Consider the following 14,327-nt stretch of genomic DNA (forward strand, 5'->3'; position numbering starts at 1 on the left):
GGCTTAAAGCTCAACATTCAGAAAACTAAGATCATGGCATCCGGTCCCATCACTTCATGGCAAATAGATGGGGAAACAGTGGAAACAGTGGCCGACTTTATTTTTTTGGACTCCAAAATCACTGCAGATGGTGATTGCAACCATGAAATTAAAAAGTGCTTGCTCCTTGGAAGGAAAGTTATGACCAACCTAGACAGCGTATTAAAAAGCAAAGACATTACTTTGCCAACAAAGGTCCGTCTAGTCAAGGCTATGGTTTTTCTAGTAGTCATGTATGGATGTGAGAGTTGGACTATAAAGAAAGCCAAGCACCGAAGAATTGATGCTTTTGAACTGTGGTGTTGGAGAAGAGTCTTGAGAGTCCTCTGCACTGCAAGGAGATCCAACAAGTCCATCCTAAAGGAGATCAGTCCTGGGTATTCATTGGAAGGACTGATACTGAAGCTGAAACTCCAATACTTAGGCCACCTGATGTGAAGAGCTGACTCATTTGAAAAGACCATGATGCTGGGAAAGATTGAGGGCAGGAGGAGAAGGGGACAACAAAGGATGAGATGGTTGGATGGCATCACCGACTCAATGGACATGGGTTTGGGTACACTCTGGCAGTTGGTGATGGACAGGGAGGCCTGGCGTGCTGCAGTTCATGGGGTCGCAAAGATTAGGACACGACTGAGCGACTGAATTGAACTGAACTGCAGGTCTGAGGACATAGTAGGAAGCTTGAGTGTCTAGGAGAGGGTTTGCTGGGCCATAGGATACATACATCTTCACCTTTAGCAGGTAACGTCAAATTGTTTTTCAGAGCTGTCCCAGTTTATTTCTGTTTCCTCCAGCACTGTATATTCCTGTCATTGCATATCCTGATCAACACTGATCATTCATCTCTTTTCTGTTCACTCTTTTTTGCAAAAATATAAGAAATTTATGTTTTTCCCTTTTTAATTATGAAAGTAAATGTCATCGTTTAAAAAAAAAAGGATATAATGTGACTTCTTCCTCTGAACCCTCAGACTTAACCCCATTGGGTGCATTTCTCGGGTATTCAGAGTTTTCTCTGCATATGCAGGCATGTTTATTTACTTTTCTAATTATCTAGATGCACTTCTCTCTTTACATAATTTAGGCCATACAGTGTATACTGTTCTTTCTTTTCACTTAATATGTAGTGGACAACTTTGCACTTGAATATATGTATGCTGCTGCTGCTGCTGCTAAGTTGCTTCAGTCGTGTCTGACTCTGTGCGACCCCGTAGACGGCAGCCCATCAGGCTCCGCTGTCCCTGGGATTCTCCAGGCAAGAATACTGGAGTGGGTTGCCATTTCCTTCTCCAGAATATATGTATGGATCCAAGTAATTAAAAATATATATATATTTATTTACTCATCTGCTCCAGGTCTTAGTTGCAGCATGCGGGATCTTTAGTTGTGGCATGTGAACTCTTAGTTGTGGCATGTGGGATCTAGTTCTCTGAGCAGAGATTGAGCCCGGGCCCCCTGCACTGGGAGCTTGGTGTCTTAGCCACTGGACCACCAGTATACATCCCAAGTAATTTTTAAAGAAATCATTGCATATATAATATTCCATTCCAGGTCAGTCAGAACCATAACTTATGTAACTAGTCTAGAGAGGCACAGGTTGGGCTGGCACAGGAGTTCCCTGGCAGTCTGGTGGTTAGAATTCTGGGTTTTCACTGCTGTGGCACGGGTTCAGTCCCTGGTCAAGGAGCTTAGCCCCTGCAAGCCATGTGGTGCAGCCAGAAAAAATAAAGTAAAAATGAAAAAATAAAAAGGTTTGACTGGTACTGGTAATATAAATTGGTTTAATCTTCCTTGAGAGCGATTTGATAGTTTGTATCAGAGTTGTTATTTTTTACCTAGCAATTCCATATCTAGGAATTATAAGAAAACAGTCAAGAAAGAGGGAAACCTGGATGAAGTAGGAAATGGTAATTCTTTAGGTGTCACTCCCCCACTGGAGCCCGCCTTGAAGCAAAATAGTGCCTTCCTATGGGGCCAGGTAGGGCAGTCAGAGGACTGCTACAGATCAGATCGCTAGATTAGGACTTGGAGGAAAGAAGAGTAGTGTGTTTTCCTTGGCTGATTACTTTTGTCTGAACTAGTTCACGACTTTCTCCTACACCTGGGATAATTACATTTATTCCTATACTAGAAAGTATAACGTGCTCTTATAAAACCAGCCGTCACAAATATTTGTAAATGCTAGTTAAGTCTTACAAAAACCCGTTCAGTATATGCATGTTGTAATATAAAAAGCTCAGAAACATATAACTCTTCTTACAAGTATTAGAACTTTTCGAATCATCTAAATAGTTTCTTTTTACTCCTAATGTTTATTGTTTCTGTGGATTTGTAAATAGTTGCTCTATTTCCCACCTTCTGCTCTGCCCAGGGTAGTCTTTGTAAATCTGTGGGGACTTGGGGAAAAAAACATTCTTAAGTTGTAGTACTTAGTTTACATTGTTTTAAAGTGTCATGTTATTTAGTCGCCTTACCTTGGAGATGTGGCATATCAGGTGTATTGTCCTTAGTTGTTTTCTGTAGTGATTAAAGTTCTGAAATAGGAACATTTTTAAAGCTTTGGAAATTTTATATAACACTTTTTGCAATAGAGATAGAAGGAAATGGGCTTGTACTTTTATTTTAACCCTAAACTTTTAAGAGGACAAAAGGGAATAGATAAGAAATATGTTTCATGTTAGACCACCGACAGAAAATTTAAAAGTTTTTTATTTTAAAAGTAGCAAGTAAGGGGAATTCCCTGAGTTCTAGTCCAGTGGCTCGAGACTTGGAGCTTTCACTCCAGGAACAAATAATAATATACAGAATAAATAAAACAAAATAAAAATATTCTCTAACCCTACCGTCATAAAATAAAATGGTCACATTTTACTATATATTTGTTGTCTAGGATTTAAAATTTTATTGTATTTTTTTCTGAATGTTAATTTTTTTTATTCTAGTATAGTTGATTTGCAATGTTGTGTTAGTTTCAGATGTACAGCACAATGTATGTGTGTGTGTGTGTATAGGATTCTTTTCCATTACAGCTTATTACCAGATCCTGAGTATAGTTCCCTGTGCTATACAGTAGGTCTTTGTTGGTTATCTGATTTATATATAGTATGTGTATATGTTAATTCCAAACTCCTGATTTATCCTTAGTGTATTATATATACTGCTTTGTGTAATAGGCTTTAAAAAATTATCTAAAAGTTTAAATCCATATGCAACACATGAATACATTCAGTTTATGGATTGTGAACATTTTTAAGTGTTAAAATATTTGCCTGCCTATCAGTGCTATTCAAACTGTGGTCCACAGATGGTTGATACGAATACTTTCATACTAGTCTGTAATGAGATAAGAACAGAAATGGAGTGTTTAGAAACTTCTTTAGCAATTGGACATTGTAATTTTATGTCTGTAAAACCTTGTAATAAAAAATAGGGGCTTATGTATTTTTATCTCACATTATATATAGTAATTCATTTTTATTGTATTTCATAAAAGTAGTAGTCCATGAAGGATCAGAACTTAAGAAACAAGAAAAACTGGTCCTTCGCCACAGATAGTTTATACCGAGCTATATAATTTTTAATAGCTGTAGAATTCTGCTATAAGATGGGTGGGCTCTAATTTATTTCACCAATTCTCTTTTGTGGGAAATTTGGGTTTCTGGTAATCTTTTCAGTGTGTGTGTTCTTTGGAGGTGTTTGGGGAAGAATGCACAAGCCTTGAAGCTTCTCATCAGTGTTTTGTCTGTTCTAGGTTTCAGCAGTGCCGCAGAGCTCTAGCAGTCATGGGCCCGCCATCGCAGCGGTGCATAGCAGCCATCATCACCCCACAGCCGTGCAGCCCCATGGAGGCCAGGTGGTCCAGAGTCACGCTCATCCAGCTCCACCAGTTGCACCAGTGCAGGGACAGCAGCAGTTTCAGAGACTCAAGGTGGTATTCCGCCCCTTCCGTTTCTCTCTTAGCAGGCATCATTGACTTCAGCTTGTTACTAGTGGTGTTACAGCTGTTTACAGTAGGCTGGGGGGTGAAGGACAAGAAATCTTATTTTGTTTTTGTTTTGAAACCTATTTAGATTTCCTGTCTTAGCACCTTGTGCCTGATCCAGAGAATACATTCAAGAGATGTTTTTGGAATGAATGTGTGGTGTTCAAACGTTCCAGGATTGAGGAGCTATTTTCATATGAAATAAAGTCCATTTTTTGGATGCCTGCTTTTGAACTCTTTAGTTCTTAGCATGGAATAAGGTTTTATTAACATACACATGGTTGACTATAGTCCTGTATGGTAAATGGACCCAAGTATTATGGTTTAATCTTCTTATTCTTTATGACTAGCTGAATTGGCTAGCATCATCAAGTCCATCCTCAGTAAATCACATGCTCCTTTCAGGAAACCTTTATGAAGTTTGGGAAAGGCTATCGTTGTGAGTAAAAAGTCAGTGTTTTCATCTGATCTACTGAGTGTATGCTGTAGGTTTTCAACACTTTGAAATTCATGCATCCGTGGAGAAATGAAACTTTCATTTCCAGCTAACCTTCTCTCTCTGTTTAGTTGAGTGTTACTTTTCCAAATGTGTGATTATGTTAGTAAGTTTTCCAGATTTCTTTTTTCCCCCTAGTTTTTATATAAAATTTGAAATCAAGTGCAAGAAGTATAAAACTGAAGACCTATAAAGAGATAAGATGTTGTATCTTTATTTGGTCATACAATTGTAATTATATCAAGTAGCTTGCAAGTAGGAATGAACAATGTATCCTTAAAGGACACATCTGTGTGTAGCAGATATTTCATCTCTTTTTTTGGTACTTAATCTAGTTCTCCCTGACTCCTGCCCTCATTGTTTGGGCTGTCAAGAACTTTTTAACATTGGCCTAAAGAAATTAAATGTTACGTAAATAAAAGCACACCAAAGCTAGAGGGATTTTGTACAATTTACTCTGTATATTAGCTTAAGTAATTACGAGTTGACTACGCATAAACATAGTCCTAAAGAGAGTAGAAATTATTTGGGCCTGAAACTTTACTCTGGGCTCTGTGTTTGGGAAAATATTTGTAAGCTATATCAATGTTTTCCTTAAAACATTTTTACTCTCTGTTTGTAGAGTGGTGACTGTATACCAAAATGTATTATTGTTACAAACTTAGCACTTCACCGAGTCCTGAAAAAAATTTTTAAGTTGGTTTGGTGTGACTAAATTCCATATTAATACTGTATTTAGCAATTGATGCCTTAATGTTGCAAAAGCACTTATAACTTACTTATTAAACTAACAAAAAATATACATTTATTTCTATATCCTTTTTCCAGTCAGCCGTGTCAAAGCATGGCACCTATTTTATTCTCCTTCCTCACTTGGCTACAAGTATACAGAGTGCTTTGTATGCTTTATAGGTGCTGTCAAGGAAGCAAGAAAGGGCTTTAGAGTTGGGGTTATAGAGTGAGTCACAGGTTGAGTTAGGTTTTCTTGTTCTGTTCTCTTGGTTACAAGCTCTTGAATGTGATTCCTGGACATAATAACTTGTTGAATTTCCTTTCTAACAAGGAGAGGTAAAATGGTTTCTTGTGCCTCCATGTAATTTCATTTAATTTTCTCACATCGCTTGCCATTTTTGGATCAGTCTTAAAATGTTTTACAAGCATTTGAACCAACTTCAATAAACCATTTATATTCTATAATAAGGAAGTGTTCAGTGAGAACTCTTAGCTTATTTCATGCATCGACATTGTCTATACTTCTTTGTCTTTGGCAGATTAATGACAAGGAAGATTTGAATAATTATTTGTTGAATGCCAGCGGCGTACATATTTAGCAAGTTCTGTTTATAGTTATTTGCTTGTCTCCCCAACAACGTCGTGAACTCCAGGAGGTTGGGAACCTTACTAATAAATGCCTGTTGAAGTGATCCAGGAAGATGCATCAGCAGACTCTTAAGACCCGCCCCACATGCCTCCTTAAACCTGTAGCTTTCAAATGATTCCTTCCAAGTTGTGTTCTTCTAAGTAATGATTTCTAGAACTGTATACATGCTTTGATAAAAGAGTTGTACTATACTAATTTTTAAACAGTGGTTCATTATGACCTGTACCTTTTTCTTCCAGACACACAGACATCACGTATACTTTGCTTCTTCAGGTTTCAGCACTTTTTCTCTTTGTGTATTTATTGTATTACACGGTAGAGTGCTTGTTTTTGTTTCTTATTTTTTGTATGTTTATTTTTGATAACTCTTCTGTTGTGACTGTGAATACGATTCTTAAATATCTTCCAAAATCTTTCCCTTCTGCAAACTTACTGAGTTTTAGGTTCCATCAGTTTGGTCACTAATGAAACATTTCAATATGGAAAATTCTGAATATTGAATTTCAACAAAAATTGTCATGTTATTTATAAAGTACCAAAAGACCAACCTCCAGTGAGTTGGTATCGACCAGGTATACACACAGTGCTCTGGCAACACAAATGCTCTTGTTAACCATGGCTATAGTGGAAGTTTGGGCAACTCTTGAGCTACTACTCTTTAATGGCTTATTTGATCATAAAGATTCTGTTTCTAACATGTCACAAGAGTAGTGCTTGTCAAATCAGATGTTTACTTGTGAAACTTTCCTAAACTTGCTGTTATATAGAATTAAAAATAATCCCACAGTATGTAGGATACACCTAGTGGGCAGTTCCCTTAGATATCTCCTGAGTAACTAAAACTCAAGTTGTCCTAGATCACACTTGTAACTTTCTGGCCCTTCAAACTTATTCCTCTTTGTGAATGCCCACATGGTGTATAATTTAGTGAATGCCTCCTCTGCCTTATCTTCCATGTACAGTCAGCCAGCCCCCAAACCCTGTCACTTCTATCTCCTAAAAAGCTTTTGAGTCTGTCCAGTTCTCTCTTTGTTTGGTCAGTACTGTAATTTATGCCACTCCTGTTCACACATGAGTTAACCTTATAGCATGACTGGTTTTCCTACCTTCTTTTCATCATCTGTTTTTCCTGCACCAACTCGTTCTCAGTACTGTAGCCAAATTGATACACTAAAGTGCAGATGATAAAAATCTCAATTGCTTTCTAGATCTAAAAATCTAGATCCTTTTAGGGTCTAGATCTTGCATCGTCTCCTGTGTTATCTATCATCACTCTTCCTACCACCACTTCTTCTTTTCACCACAGATCCTCTAGCCAAACTAAACTGTTTTCACATTTCCATATATACCAGATGGTGTTGCGTCTGCAGTTTAGCCCATGCTGCTTCCTCTGACTTTCTTCATGGGTCTTCATTTTTGCTAACTTGTACTCATCCACAGGACTCAGTTTAGACACCATTTCTTTAGGAAGCCCTCTGGTATGTCCCCACAGGTTGGTTGGTTGGTTTATTTTCTTGTGTGTGGAGGGGTTCCCTTCCCATGTGCTCTCTGGGCATTTGGTGATTGCCCACTTTCCCACTGTGTTATTATTCCCAACTGGATGTGGAATGAACTTCTGTACAGCAGGGCATACCGTGGCTTATTTATCATTAATTCCTTAGGACCTCACATTGGGCCTGGCCTAGCATGTTGTTGCTTCTTAGTAAATATTTGTGAAATGAATAAGTGAATGACGTATGGATGTGATTATTCTTCACTAATAATTCTATGCAGAACTATTCAAAGCAAGGTTACAGATTTTATGAGTTAATTTTTATTTTAAGCTTGAGTTATATTACTGGTACCCATGTTAATTTTTAGTGTTTTTAATGTATGTTTACTATATGTTTCTATTTCATTTAATATGCTGATTTTATTTAGGTATAAATCAGTCTTTTAGAAGTAATTCTTGGCTGGCTTTTCTCTTAATAACCTTGAGATTTGTTCCTGCCTCAGGTGGAGGATGCACTCTCCTACCTTGACCAAGTGAAGCTGCAGTTTGGTAGTCAGCCTCAGGTCTACAATGACTTCCTTGACATCATGAAGGAGTTTAAATCTCAGAGGTAAAAGATACATGTAGTTGTACTTGAGAATTTTGCTTGTTATTTTGGTTCTGGAAGGAGGATATAGCTTATTCTCATTTGCTGAACGATAAAGGGCTCTTTGGAGGGGGTTGTGCTTTTATTTCCATGGGTCATGTTTTTGTTTTATATATTGTTATATAAAAATTGAAGGCCCAACACCTTTATTTTCTGCATATTGATACATTTTTCTTAGTACTTAATCTCAGTCAGGGAAGTAAACTGGTAATGATTAGGCTACTTGCTTTTTGGATTAACTTAAGATACCCTAATATTCTGGCATGGTTCACTATTATAAAAGAGTAACTCATCTGAACAATGTATATAGATACACGATAACTTATACTGGTGTATCAGGGGTTGGATCTTGCATGGGAATTGGAGTTGAAGACTTACTGCCTAAGTATTTGCTTCATGGGACTGTTAGCATACTTGAATGTCTATTCTAACCAAGCCTCTTTGGTTATGAAGATAAATGGCTTTGAATTTCAGAGGTCTTTGGGTGTGGTTAATTTTGTAATATTCAGGTTGATTTTTATTTTCCTATATAGAGAACCTAGTGGAATGTGAATTTTGTCTTGCCAGGGTGCTTTGTCAAGCTTGCAACTTTAATATTTGTGTTTTTTTTTTTTTTTTTTTTAAATCAGCATCGACACTCCAGGAGTGATTAGTCGTGTGTCCCAGCTGTTCAAAGGCCACCCTGACCTAATCATGGGCTTCAATACCTTCTTGCCCCCTGGCTACAAGATTGAGGTGCAAACCAATGACATGGTGAATGTGACAACTCCTGGCCAGGTTCATCAGATCCCAACCCATGGCATCCAGCCCCAGCCTCAGCCACCACCCCAACATCCTTCCCAGCCTTCAGCCCAGTCAGCCCCAGCACCTGCCCAGCCAGCTCCTCAGCCCCCACCTGCCAAAGTCAGCAAGGTGAGCACTTGGAAAACTCTGCACCATGTGAAATGCATCCCTAGAAAGCACCCTCCTTTGACATTTTCCCTTCGTATATAAGGCTTAGATAGATAACACAAGTTAAAGTTTCATCAGAGAAGATGCAAGTCACATTCCTATAAAGTGGCTCACATTTACACACCACATAGTTATATATCTGTTTAGGTCTGTACATCAGCAACCTGCATGGACTCTCTTGCCCCCAACTTCTGCTGTTTGAACCCATGAGCATCCCAAGAAGTGACAGCTTTGTGTAATAGTACTTTGATAACACAGGCAGAAACGGTCAGCTTATGATCAGATTACACTGTTTTCTGTGTGGTCATCATTTTACAAAAGTTACTCTGTTTACCAGATTAGGCCATATCAAGCTAAGCAGAAGATCTTGATGATGATGATGATGATGAGGTGTTCTTAGTACAGAACTCTACTGATACAGTAGCCATGAGTCACATATGGCTATATTTAAATTTAAATTAATTAAAATAAATTTAGTTTTTCAGTTGCACCAGCTACATTTCAAGCGCTCACTGGTTTCATGTGGCTAGTGGCTATTGTGCAGAATAATGCAAATAAAGAACATTTCCATCACCTCAGAGAGTCTGCTGGGCAGAGCTGGTTTAGAAGACTTTTTTATGTGGCATTAACTGCAGCAATTGAATTGTCTTTTTTGACATTAAAGATCTATGTAGAATAAGGTTTTTTTCCTATTCTGTTTGCACCTGTTAAGCAAGGAAGCTTAAAAATTGCGTATTAAAATTCTTCCCTGTAATTGGAGACGTCGCCCACTTTTAAGATTGTGTTTAGAAAATTTAAGGCTGGAATTTTTGTATTAGAATGTGTGAACCCTCTGCTCTTGCCACCCCTGCTCAGTGTGATTTGAGCTGGGCTAAGATGGCCTAGCCAGAGTGAATAAAGTATATATGTTAATCAGACACCTTGTTTCTCTTTACTTTGAACTTTCTTTCCTGTGTTAAACCATCTGTATTCCTGAGGAGAATAAAGACTTTTTTCTTTTTAGCCTTCCCAACTACAAGCACATACTCCAGCCAGTCAGCAGACTCCCCCACTCCCACCATACGCGTCCCCACGTTCTCCACCTGTCCAGCCTCATACACCAGTGACAATCTCGTTGGGAACAGCCCCGCCCTTGCAGAACAATCAGCCTGTGGAGTTTAACCATGCCATCAACTATGTTAATAAGATCAAGAACAGGTTCCAGGGCCAACCAGACATCTACAAAGCGTTCCTGGAGATTTTGCACACATATCAGGTAAGACAGTTGCCCTTTCAGCCTGTCTTAACCAGGTTGCCTTCTGGGGACAACTAGTCTGAGAAGAACTAGTTATTGTGGACACAGTTGTGTCCACTAATTCTTACTGGTAGTTAATCAGTTAGAAATTGTGATGTGTGTTTGTAAAGCCAGTTTGATTTACCTGACTTTAATTGCCTTATAGCAGCCAGTTAGGACTTTTAAAGTCACTGCTCTGTGAAACAGTGCTATTTATCTGGAAGTTTAAAGAATGATTTGTGTAATATAGTTAAAGTACAATAGAAGGAGAAATTTCTCTAATATTTTGTGTTTTATCAGTCGGTAGTGATCCCCTGAGCATTCACATATACTGCCCTGGTTTTCAAAAGGAATTGTCAGCCACCATCTTCCACTTCTTTCTCAACTTCAAAGCTTGAAGCCAAAAACAGGTGCTAAGAACATAGACTTTCCTCTTAACTGCAATCCAAATAGATAACATACAAAGCCCCTACCAGGCTTCTCAGAAAGTGTGCAAAAGCAGGTCATTCAAAACAGTGCCCCTTTAATATGATCTCTTCCCATTTGCAATTTCCTATCAGAAAGAGCAGCGAAATGCCAAGGAAGCTGGAGGAAACTACACTCCAGCGTTGACTGAGCAGGAGGTGTATGCCCAGGTGGCTCGTCTTTTTAAAAATCAGGAAGATCTGTTGTCAGAATTTGGACAGTTCCTACCAGATGCCAACAGCTCTGTGGTAAGTTATGTAGAGGAACTACACAATTGAGAATGGTTGTGAGAAGTTAGGAAGCTGGAATCAGAAGGATACTCTTTCGAAATAACTTGCTTTGATAAGAGCACTCATCTCTTTCATGTGTTCTTAATTAGCTTTTAAGCAAAACAACTGCTGAGAAGGTCGATTCCGTGAGAAATGACCACGGAGGCACGGTGAAGAAACCTCAGCTGAACAACAAGCCGCAGAGGCCCAGCCAGAATGGCTGCCAGATTCGCAGGCACTCTGGAACGGGGGCCACCCCTCCAGTGAAGGTGAGGAGGTCGCAACTGCTCATTGTGACTTTCAGGAACGGTAGTAGCAGACAGTGCACAAGGCTGACGCTTGGATCCTGGATATTTGAAGTTGGTTGGTGTGTGTCACAGAAACTCAGTGCAAATCTTTTTATCTGGCTTTGAGAAGGAATGTTAGACTACTAATTGCTCCGATTACTTTTGAGTTCTTACAGGTTTTCTTTATAGTTTCTCCCTTCTTTGCTGTTAGCTCTCATCTGTTTCTTTGTTTCTTGCCAAGGGTTTCTGAGACTTAATTTTTCCTACCTTGTACTAAGAAAGAAGCTGATTAAATTGATAATTGTTTCAAAATAAGTCAGTGCTCTCTGAGGTCCTCTTGTGAGTAAAGTGCAAATGCTTTGTGGGATCTCCTTGGTCTAGAGGCCTATCCTGCCCAAGGGTCTTTGTTGGGTTGCCAGATCTTATCTGCATCATCTTAATCTCCAAGGAAGGATCTTGGGGGGGTGCAGCAGAGGGTGGTCTTAAACTCCTGTTAGTGACTTATCATGGTGCTCCGTGTTAGGGTAAACACTGATGCAGAGAGCTGAGCCCACTCTCACCCTCGTTGATGTGGGGCAGCAGTGCTAGGGAGTGGGCTCTGTGTATGTACTGAATATTGTTTCAGTGAATTCTGAAGCTGTATATGATGTTGAAGAGATAGACGTGTCTTCAGAATTTAAAGAGTAACAAAAACTAGTGGAATATCTTATGGGAAGAAGTGACTGGTAAATAAGCAAATAACCACTAAGACTGACCTGTAAGGTGTTGATACTTTGGAAGGACTGTTGAAATATTTTTCAATGTTTGTAATGGTTTCTCGTTTTGAAAGCCAGCTGAGCATAGTAATCGTGTATGTTTCTTTACTTTAGTAAGGAATTTTAGTAATACGAATAGCAAGAATCAGGTCAGCAGATAGTCGCCAATCTTGGTCTCCTCCCACACTTGATTACGCGCAGGTGGAAATCCTATATTGGGAGGTTAGGATTCCCTGTCTGCCTTTTCCTTAGGCAGTATAGGCAGAGGCTGTGACTCCTAAGAGAATGCAGTCCATAGTGGCAAAGGTAAATGTGCTGCTTTTCCCAGAATGTGCATTTCTTCACAGGCATTTGAGAGGTGATTTCTTTATAGTAAATTATCTGCCTGGAGTTATATATGATCTATTCATTTGCTTTAAAAGAGCAAGCTTAAATTGGTCTGAGTGGATATTACTGACAAGGTAGTTATTCCTTCTGTTAGGAAAATAAACTTTTTTTTCATGATTTTTTCAGTTGAGCCATTTAAAGGTAAGGGTTAAAGATTGATTACTGTGTATTCCAGATATTTTTATAGCCTCTTCTGCCTCCACAGCTAGGAAAATAAAACAATAGCATTTGGTTTCTAATAAAGTTACTTTTAGCCCATGGAAAAAAGTAAGGATATTAATTCTAACATCACAGTAATGCTGTGACCATTTATGGAAAGAGTTCTTGGCAAGTAGAATGACCTGTGAACCTCTGGGGGGAAATGACAGGCAATCTGAAAAATAGGGAAGATGAGTGGAAATCTTTTTAAGATGTAAAGCAAGTTAGTGACTTGAATTCTCTGATTTGTTGCAAATTATTAATCAGTGGTGGTCAGTGATGGAACCTTAGAACAGAGATGATAATAAAACTCAGGGGATTCCCTGGCAATTCAGTGGTTAGGATTCGGCCTTCTCACTGCCAGAAGCCCAGATTCAATCTCTGTTCGGGGAACAAAGATCCCACTACGGGGCATGGCCAAAAAAGCAAAAACAGAAAAGAACATAAAGCCCAGTGAAACCCTCTCTTTGACTCTTACATGTTTATATTTTTCCTTTTTTTACAGAAGAAACCCAAATTGCTCAGCCTCAAAGATTCTTCTATGGCAGATGCCAGCAAGCATGGTGTAGGAACAGAATCATTATTTTTTGATAAGGTGAGTAATAAATGAATTGGATTTGATTGAACCCGTGTCTCTCATGTCTCCTGCGTTGGCAGGTGGGTTGTTTACCACTAGCTCCACCTGGGAAGCCCTGCATCACTTTGAAAGACAATGCATTAAATTGGAAGACTCCTAATATTGGCTACTAGTGCCCAAAGAAAATCACCTTGTCCCCAAGAAGATTTTGTTTTAGAGGCATCAAGCTGGTTAGGACTTTGTACTTTCTAACGTAGATTTCAAATTGTAGTTCTTTGCCATCTTTGAGAACTGTTAGCACAACTAGAGAAATGGTAGCACTGTTTGCTCTAATTTTGTGAAATAGTTTGCAGCAAAATATAGCAGTTTGCCTTGTGGAAAAAAGCTTTACAAGAAATGCTTGATATTACTCTAAAACTATTGCGTTCCTATTGTAGATACCCAGGTGTATATAGTGAGGCATGTCAGTACACCAATTGTTGAGGACTTAAAATGACTTGTAACCTTCTCATTACTTGTGAAACTTATTGTGGTATTAAATATTGGTTCATGGGAATTCTGATTTAATTGTATGTTGTCAAAACTCCCCAGGTGATTTTTTTTTTAAGTTTTGGTTGTGCTGGGTCTTTGTTTTCATAAGGGCTTTTCTTTAATTATGAGCAGGGACTACTCTTTAGTTGCGATGCATGGGCTTCTCATTGCCGTGGCTTCTCTTGTTTTGGAGCACTAGCCCCAGAGTGCGTGGGCTCAGTAGTTGTGGCCCACAGGCTTAGTTTCTCTGAGGCATGTGGGATCTTCCCAGACTATGGATCGAACCATGTTTCCTGCACTGGCAGGCCGATTCTTTACCACTGAGCCACCAGGAAAGTCCTGCACCTCTGGGTTTTTGCAAAAGGGCAGATGATTTAGCATCTCCATGATTGGTGCCTCCTGAGTCCATGGCTCTGATCTGAACCATTTCTGAGGGCTGCCTGGGCACTTGGTGCTTTTGAGGCAAATGTAAAAGTCCAGGTCACAGCCAAAAGATGGCAAGGAAAGGGTGAGGGAGGGGGACTGAACAAGTTAATTTTTATAATAGTGATGGTGTTCGTTGTTATTGTTTTAAGGTATTATTTCTTAGACACAC

General features: G+C 39.0%; 1 protein-coding gene across 2 annotated transcripts in view; it reads left to right on the plus strand.

Moving 5' to 3' along the window:
- Positions 1–14,327, plus strand: part of SIN3A (SIN3 transcription regulator family member A) — a 65,995-nt gene that overhangs the window by 22,976 nt on the left and 28,692 nt on the right. For both annotated transcript variants that reach the window (XM_061158957.1, XM_061158956.1), the window contains exons 3-9: positions 3,794–3,970; positions 7,897–8,003; positions 8,669–8,951; positions 9,994–10,245; positions 10,824–10,976; positions 11,108–11,266; positions 13,130–13,219. In XM_061158957.1, coding sequence (XP_061014940.1) covers positions 3,794–3,970; positions 7,897–8,003; positions 8,669–8,951; positions 9,994–10,245; positions 10,824–10,976; positions 11,108–11,266; positions 13,130–13,219 — 1,221 coding nt within the window. The remainder of the gene's footprint in view (positions 1–3,793; positions 3,971–7,896; positions 8,004–8,668; positions 8,952–9,993; positions 10,246–10,823; positions 10,977–11,107; positions 11,267–13,129; positions 13,220–14,327) is intronic.

Source organism: Dama dama, chromosome 13, assembly GCF_033118175.1.
Source record: "Dama dama isolate Ldn47 chromosome 13, ASM3311817v1, whole genome shotgun sequence".
Lineage (NCBI taxonomy): Eukaryota > Metazoa > Chordata > Mammalia > Artiodactyla > Cervidae > Dama > Dama dama.